Source organism: Adiantum capillus-veneris, chromosome 4 (genome assembly GCF_014529385.1).
Source record: "Adiantum capillus-veneris isolate H3 chromosome 4, ASM1452938v2, whole genome shotgun sequence".
Classification (NCBI taxonomy): domain Eukaryota; kingdom Viridiplantae; phylum Streptophyta; class Polypodiopsida; order Polypodiales; family Pteridaceae; genus Adiantum; species Adiantum capillus-veneris.
Genome location: NC_140934.1, coordinates 73,216,754 through 73,225,647, shown reverse-complemented (window position 1 = coordinate 73,225,647; position 8,894 = coordinate 73,216,754). Strand labels below are relative to the sequence as shown.

General features: G+C 44.5%; 1 protein-coding gene across 1 annotated transcript in view; it reads right to left on the bottom strand.

The window, feature by feature from the left end:
- Positions 1-546: 546 nt before the first annotated feature.
- The window catches only part of LOC147459405 (uncharacterized), a 29,354-nt gene continuing 21,006 nt past the window's right edge, over positions 547-8,894 (bottom strand). The window contains exons 2-7 of the mRNA XM_086510675.1: positions 2,340-2,418; positions 2,026-2,236; positions 1,862-1,937; positions 1,649-1,774; positions 1,331-1,376; positions 547-1,250 (exon numbers count right to left, since the gene is read on the bottom strand). Of these exons, the coding sequence (XP_086366801.1) occupies positions 1,015-1,250; positions 1,331-1,376; positions 1,649-1,774; positions 1,862-1,937; positions 2,026-2,236; positions 2,340-2,418 (774 nt within the window). The 3' untranslated portion in view covers positions 547-1,014. The remainder of the gene's footprint in view (positions 1,251-1,330; positions 1,377-1,648; positions 1,775-1,861; positions 1,938-2,025; positions 2,237-2,339; positions 2,419-8,894) is intronic.

The window sequence follows — 8,894 nt, the reverse complement described above, 5'->3', positions numbered from 1 at the left end:
CTCCCCACCACAAAGCCAATTCAAAGCAGAAGGCTTCCAACTAGAAGCCTGATAACATAGGCCACTCCATACAACCAGAGAAGGCCCACATAAGAATTCCCAGCAACAAAGCCGACTCAAAGCACGAGGCTTCCTATTAGGAGCCTGATTACAATGTGAAACTTTGAACAAAGATTTGATAGCATTGCTAACAGCTTAAAATTTTCCTAAACCTTGTGCGCACTTTGGGGCTATCCCTCTTTAAACAGTTCCTTCTTGTAGTTCTTGGAATTTAATGAGAGATAATAAATGCAAGACTTTTGTGTGTGTGTGTGTGTGAGAGAGAGAGAGAGAGAGAGAGAGAAGAAGGAAAAGAGAGTTCCAACGTCGTAGGAAACTATCTCAAAAGACCTTAAAGATCTAGCCGACAAGGAGTTGAACTCAAGACCCATTATTAAAGAGGGAAATGGCATAACCAATCTACCACACTTGGGTGATAGAAAGGTTCTATATATATATATGTATGTATGTATGTAGAGAGAGAGAGAGAGAGAGAGAGCTTGTGGATCCAAAGTAAAGACAGACTCCTAATCAAGCTTTATAACTATAACACAGTCAAATGTTCTCCGCTTCAGGTAAAACCCAGGAAGGGAATGAGAATCTCAGCGTCCCTCCACAATACAGAGTAGTTCATGTTGAAACGGCCACTTTCTTTACAACATGCTATCAACCAACACCACCACTCATACTAAGGGGAGAGTAACCCTTGTCACGTATTGCAACAATGACTATAGCTTTAGCTTCCTCAAGTGCAAAATGCACCCTACAATAGATGATTTCGTGTAGTTTATAGCCACCCTTCTTCCTAATACCATATTACTCATAATTTAAAACCTGTATGTCATGGCCCTGCATACAAATCTTTGATCTAGTGAACGGGAGCAGTCCAATGTTATGTACAGGGAGTATGGGAGCAGCCCCGAATAAGCTTCTTTAGCATGATATCTGCACATACAAATTACTTGTGGACTTTGCTCAATGTTCACTGATGGGTCCTTGTCCCATCACTGAAAGACCTGCATCATCCCAACTACCCCAAGGCAAAGAGCTACAAAAAGCACCGCCTCTTATTCTTTTTTGCAGATGTTCCAAGCTTGCGACACGCTGCATTGAAGGAGTCCTTCCCATCTTGCTGCCAGCAAGCTGCTGCTCTTGATGCGTGTCTGTAATACTTGGTGCAACAGAAGCTTCACTCGCTGGAGCCATAGAGACTACAACCCCAAAGTAAAAAGATTAAGTTCTATGCAAGGACAAACTCATCCATGAGGCAAAAATAGGCACATGAATATACCTTGAGAATTTCCTGACCGGTTTACGATATCCTCTGCCATTTTGACCTGCAAAGATCAAAAAACGTAGCTTTCAGGCACAACACAAAATGAGCAAGCAGGTACACCGATTCTCCCTATTTATTTCCTTTTGCACAGGAAAGCAAGATATCTTAAAAAAGCTACCAAACGTCCTACATGGACACATTCTTGTTACAAATTGAAACTGGCGGTCCCCTGCAAGATTTAAACCCAGCCCTCCACCTTAAAAAGCTCATCCCTCGGCCAAACAAGGCAAGCCCTGTTGGTTTGATTCACAATAAAATGCAAAGACACTCCACCTTTGCTCTAAGTGCCTCCACATCTGCTTTTAGCACACGATTGTCCACCAGCGCATTATTAAACTTCTGAGTGATTTCGTTCAGTTGTTTGAACAGAGAGGAATTCTCCACTCTGAGTTGTGCAACCTGCAGAGATATCGAAGAATGGCATGAATTCCTCAGAACATATGGGCAAAACATACACATTGGGCAATGAGAGGAGTAGAAATTGACCTGCGTTTCTAGGTCACTCAAATGTGCTTGCTTTCTTCTCCTTGACCGCCTTGCAGACTCTCTATTGGAAAGCATTCTGGTAATCTCCAACGCTCAAGTATAAGATCGCATAACTAGTTGCAAATAAGCACCACGAACTTTTCGAAAAAACAAAATAGTAATACCTCCGCATACGCTTGATGTCACCAGGTACCAAATTCTGCTCATTTCCCCCTGATTCTAATTCAGCGTCCTCATCATCGGACTGCTCTCTTGAAGACCCACTGGTGTTCATTCTCGCCATCCCTGAGTATGCAACTCCCCCTTTTGGTTTTGGAGGCAATGCTGGAATCCCAATTGGCCCAGAGGATAATTTCTCTTCTCTCAGTACTGCTTCTGCATGTCCCATACCAAAACATTGGAAAGAGTCAGTCCAAACCTTGAGAAGAATACAAAAAGCTGTGCTCTTCGCAAATGCACTACTTTATAAACCCCATACCACTGACTTCAGCTTCAGGTTCAGGTTTGGGAACCTTCAATCGATCCTGACAACTATGACTGCCATTTTTGGCTTGAGACTGGTGCACCCCTACAGCAAAGCAGGCAGGTGATTCAACACTGACCATACATGTCTCACAGAACCTAGACCTCATCTTCATACCTACCATACAAATACTTGCATTCACACATTACCTATCACACAAATATGTGAATTTCAAACAACTTTGCACAATGCTTGATGCTTTGAAAATTGTTTCCAAATGAAAGTCCAGCATCCATGGCAAAATCAAGAGGAAAGCACCGACCTACCAAAAGCTAGCACAAGACACCAGTTTGGAAAACCATTACAAACATGGGCTGTAATGCTACAACAAACTGGCAAATAGAGACAGCTTAGACATAAAGTGGCAAAACCAGGAAGGTCACACAGTGATGATGTGGCGTTCTTGAATCCGAACTGGAAGAGAAATGGCCGCGTGGACAGGAGGAACTGAAGTCCGAGGAACTTAACCTAGAAAGTATGGCCGAGGGGCCTAAACTGAAGAGGATTGGGGATTTTTAATCCTAGTCCTACCCAACTTAAGGAGCACTGGTTGAGGGCCTAAAACCCTAAAAGTCAAAAGCTTGAACTCTGGGCTGCTACATGCTGACGCGGCAGACTGTACAGAATCCTGTAAGTCGCGCTAACATGCTGATGTGGCAAGCTGTAAGAATTTCCACGTTCTGCGCTGCTGGCTGCTGGGCAGTTTACGTAAGCTTTTGGAGAGCAGGTGTTTTTGGCTGCAGTGCTTTTGGATCACGTACCTTTGGGGTTCTGCTTTTGGGCACCCCTTGTACTGTTTATAAGTGCCCTTGGGGTCACTCTTCAGAAAATTTATGGCGTCTCAAGTGAACTGCCCAATGTGATCCCAATATTTATTTTGGCTTTGAGGTATTTATTTTACTTAATTGTCAAAGTCTAAGGTAGGGCACTTTACTTAGGTGGATAAGCTCACTTAGCCCCCATTGTATTATCATCAATTCATTACCAAGGTTGGTTGGTTCAGCAGTATCTCTCTCTTTCTCTCTCTCATGTATTCTCCCCATTGCTCTACGCTTCCGCATCGTCAACTTTGACACGGTATCAGAGCTTTGTGCTCGGTGATCGCAAGGTGGAAGAGGATCGGCACGAAGAAGAGAAGCTCTCGGAGAAGCCGCACGCCAGCAAATTGTCTTCAAAAACGATGGCGTGTTTTGTAGCATTTCAAAAGGCCGCGTTTTTTGGTGACATTGTTGTAAGGATTCTAGTTACTAATCCTTGATTAAGTACTTAAGCTCATGATTAAAACTTAAGAAACTTGAACTTGACTCACAGATAAGACTTAAAAGACTTAGAAGACTCTGTGTTTGATTGATTGAATGACTGCTTGAAACTGAGTACAATAGACTCCTTATATAGGAGACGAAGAGACACAAATGAAAAGACATGTCTCTTGGTGAAGAGACGCGACTTTAAACGTAAAGACACATCCTTTCGGCGAAGAGCTGTAACCATTGGGCGAAGAGTCGCACCCGTAGAGAGAAGGGGTGTGACCAGTCGTCGAAGGAGTGCGGCTTTTGGCAAGGAGCACGTCTCTTGAGCAAAGGGTCGTGACCATCCAAGCACAGGGGTCCTCCTTGGCATAGCACTTCGCGTATCTGCAACTAGGAGTAGATGTAATACTGCAACAGTCACAATCATGACATTCCCTCCCTCTTTAAATAAAACCCAGGGTAGTTGTAGAAACTCCGGGAGAAGGAAATGTATTGTTGTTGTGCTTCTGCATCCAGAGCTCTTTCTGTTCAATCCCACGTCATGGCACTGTTATTGACCACGACTATTTTGCCAAAGCGAAAACTGATCATGTCTGCAACTTGTCTCATCTTTGTCAAAAGTATGAGTATCACATCTGTAACTTGATTAGTGCCTTTGTCGAAGTCATTTGTAACTTCGAGCTTTGTCCAATAAAAGATTGAATCTGTATCTGCTTCGAGTGAAATTATTGGTGTAAGGTACAGTAGAATGAATGTTTGCGCTTTGCGCAAGATGAGTGCTCCGAACTGTGCTCAAGGTTCTTTTTGTTCTTATGGAAGGGAGAGCCTTCTGTTCTTAATGAGAGAATGCTATGATCACAAACAAAGTGAATGGACACTCTGCGTGCAAGTGTATGAGACTGAGAGATAGAGAGAGAAGAGAGATACGACAAGAGTGACGTTGTAAAACCCTCCTCCGAAGGCCCCACTCGTCGGCGAGAGCAGTTTACTTATGGTTGCACAATCTGGTACAAATGGTATGCATGGACTGATGCAAGTCTAGGCTATGTTGACGATGACGACGGTCATGATGAAGTCGACCTAAGGGCTGAAATCTGCAATCTTTCTACCGCTGTCCAAAAACGCTATGGGCTGAAATCTGCAATCTTTCTACCGCTGTCCAAAAACGCTATGGGCTGAAATCTGCAATCTTTCTACCGCTGTCCAAAAACGCTATGGGCTGAAATCTGCAATCTTTCCTATGGCTGAAAATCGCTGCATGCTGAAAAACGCCAGCCAGAAAGGGAGGCGATCTGTGGTTCTGGAAAACGCTAGGGATGAGAGGTGGTCTTGCTTGGAGGGAAAATTCACCAAGGTCTTGCTTGAGAAGTTGCCTGTTGAGCTTGGCTCCCGTTGCCTCTTCTGCCAAATAGTGCTAGCTTTGGTTTGCTTATATATGTTCTTACCCAAATTGCCCTACCTACTTTTGTTGGAAAGTCACTTAAATTAATAAGTGAAAAATGCCAAAAATAGGTAAAATAGGCTAAATGCACTGGAAAATTTCCCTAATTGATTCTGATGGATTCTGATGGGAATATTGATGATCATGTTGTGTGCAACCAGAGGATATGCATCTACACTAAGTGACTGGGCATGCACGGTCTACGAATAGACTCACAAAAGTGCCAGATCACTTCTAATCTAGACTGATTGGACTGACTGAACCCTGTTATGTTGTAGCTTGTCCACAGACACATAGGGTTGGATGTGTCACGTGACATCCCCTTCTTTCCAAAGTGAGGTACTGGTACCGAACTGTATGGCGTCGAGGGAGATCGCCAAAATCATCCGGAATCCTGGAAGGGACTCTTCGCCGGCCCACTCTGATGTGTGGGTCATGCGGTACTTGAACTTCATAAAGGTCTGCAACACTTGCTTCTCTGGGCCGCGCCGAAAGCGACACAAAGTCTTATGTGGCTCCTTCGATGCTTCAACTTCGTTGAGAGTCATGCTTCCTTCTTCAAGAATCTCCATGGCTGAAAATTCCTGAAACCATTTCCAACACAAAACCATGAACATACCCATTCCATGTAAAGTGAAGGAAAAAATCCTTGTCTTCCTCGAAGACTGTGCATGCAATGTAGATGAACCAATAGACGGAGTGCCAAACCGTTCACCACACTCACACAAACAATGAGATCGAATCTTTCTCTTATGATCTAGAGCAATCAACTCTGGCAATTCACAATGGAAATGCCCATGCTTGGTGCTCACACTTTCATGTGCTCGTTCGGAAATTGTGTCATGCCAAGGAAGAGACATGGAATGTGACTTCCTTACATACAAACTTTTCAGCTTTTCATGAGAAATCCGCATACTTTCGTGCTCATCCATGAGAGAAACATATTCAACATACAATATGTCATGCCTAGGAAAAGGGATTACATAACGATGCTGACTAAAATGAAGGAAACGGTCACGAATGAAACACTCGAACAATGCGTGCGTATCAATCATGCGAACACATAATACTTCTTGTGAGGGTTCTTTGGACCTAGGCTTGAGAGCCAAGATCGATCCTTCGTGATTGATCGAATCTGCGAGGTTAGCTTCGCTAGAAAAAGCATCCACTAACACATCATCCTTGTGAACAATCACAGCTTCTTCATGCAACTCATCATGCTTGTGAGAAATCACATCTTGATCATGCAAATCATTGTCAATCAATCATCATCATGCTTCACACAATCATGCAAATCATGTGTATCATGCTTTGGACAAGAAGAGACTGAGAGAGTCTCCTTTTCCCGATCTTGTTGAATCTGTGCCTGCATTTGAGAAAAGAGTCACAACATCGCTTGCATTCTTGCTGTGGTCTCGCGGTCATATCCTGCTTGTCTTGCTTTGGCTTCCAAGCGTGCTTGCTCGCTCTCACGCGCTATGGCTGCAATTCTTTCTTGGTACTGGCGCTCGATGGCTGCCATGTCTTCTTCGTAGGCTTTTCTTTCTACTTCTCATTCGGCATCTCTTGCTTTGTCTTCTAACTTCTTGTCCATCATCCTCTTGTCGAAAGCCTCCATAGGAGTTAGTGCAATCCTTGTCATAGATGGTGAAGGGGGAGGGTCGGAAAAACCTCCTGGTGGAGAAAATTCTTCTTCGTCTCTCTCATGCTCATCACCTCCAAGCGAAGTATCCATTCCGCTTCGAGTAATGACTATCCACTGAAGTCTTGGGTTCTTGTGGTCTTGGGTTCTTAAGTTCACGAGGAACTTGGGGTTCTTGACAGTCTTAAGGTTCTTGAGGTTCTCTTTCACTTGCAAACAGCGTTTGAGAAGGATCTTCTCTTCACCCGAGTTCTACTCCTTTCCGCGGGCGCACCCCTTGGCGGCCTTGCGCTCACACCAAGGTTGCTTTTTCCCACCTCACGTTGATTGGCCGGCCGCTAGTGCACGGTCCGCTCTCAATGAGTGAAAAGAGGCACAAGGGGAGGCTGGACAAGCCCTTCTTTCCTAGGATTCCTGTCACTCTTCAAAAACACGATTAGGAATCGACACGCCCAAGCTAACTCTTGTGGTTCTTTCCTCGAGTGATACAAAACACTGCCAAAGCTCTGATACCAATGTTAGGTGCAACGGAATGAATGTTTGCGCTTTGCTCAAGATGAGTGCTCCGAACTGTGCTCAAGGTTCTTTTTGTTCTTATGGAAGGGAGAGCGTTCCGTTCTTAATGAGAGAATGCTATGATCACAAACAAAGTGAATGGACACTGTGCGTGCAAGTGTATGAGACTGAGAGATAGAGAGAAAAGAGAGATACGACAAGAGAGACGTTGTAAAACCCTCCTCCAAAGGCTGGATCCACTCTCGTCGGCAAGAGCGGTCTAGTTATGGTTGCACAATCTGGTACAAATGGTATGCATGGATTGATGCAAGTCTAGGCTATGTCGACGATGACGACGGTGATGACGAAGTCGACCTAAGGGCTGAAATCTGCAATCTTTCTACTGCAGTCCAAAAACGCTATGGGCTGAAATCTGCAATCTTTCCTATGGCTGAAAATCGCTGCATGTTGAAAAACGCCAGCCAAAAAGGGAGGTGATATGTGGTTCTGGAAAACGCTAGGGATGATGATGAGCGCGCGGCGGTGTGTGCAAGTGAAAGAGCACGCGAGGAAGTGCAATGTATGTGCAGAGAGGAGAGGCGAAGGCCAGCAGGAGAGGAAGCGCTAGCAGAAGAGAGAGGGCTCACGTTTTCAGGGAAAACTCAATAAGTGAGTTTTGGGTTTTCCCACTTTTATTATAAGTGACCTTTAAAAAATGTGACCAAGTTCAATATGAACCTGGACAAAGTATAAAAATGTACAAAAAGGGGTTATTTAGGCCTTTAACCCAACAACCTCCCACTTAAAGGCATAAATGGCACCTTTAAGCTACGTGACTCCCACCATCTCTATGCATAGATGATGTTGTGCTTTGGGTAAGCACTTAGTGAGAGCATCGGCTGGATTTTGTGAAGTATGGTGTCACCAACGTGTGACTACTATCTATCCTTTTTGTTGATTTCTTTCTTATTATTTATTTACTTTCACTTTTTGGAAACATCCCTCGGGAAATCTAACTGCCCTGCATTGCATAGCTAGTGTGGAACTGTCCAGAGGGAGTCCAGGCCTGAGGGCAAGAGAGCACTAAGGTTGGACAAGGACTATGGTTAGCCAAAGTGGGGTCATTGACTAGCCAAAGTGGAATCCTTTGCTACAGAGGCTACATTTCAATTTTGGGTGTGGCTACAGTGTACAAAGGGGGTCGGATGACCTAGAAAGATACAATGGCAGCATCTCCTAAAATTTAGGGAACTGCTATTTTGGGACCTGAAAATGTGTTTGCGTCATTACCTCCGGAATGACAAGGGGAACATTTTCTTACTCTGCCGTGAAGTCAACTAGGCAACCGGTTGGGAGATTTTTAGGCGGCAACCCCGAAACAAGAAAATGCTTGTAAATGCGCCAAGTGGCACATTCTGGTGCATTTTCCTCATGCAAGAGAAGGTGGCACTGAATTTTAAGCTGGGAGAGGCTCATTTTCAGATTTTGTCACAAGTTAAGAGCTATGGAGTGCTTGCTTTCCCTCCTATGTACAATGCGGTGCCAGGAGTGATGCCCTGCACGCTACGCACTACTCTCTCTCTCCCCTATGGCAGTATGTTATGCCCCCCTAGTGGGCTTTTCATTTGACCAATGTATAGTTGTGTGGGTTCATGCGCGATTGCCGAGGCAAGAGCCTCTTG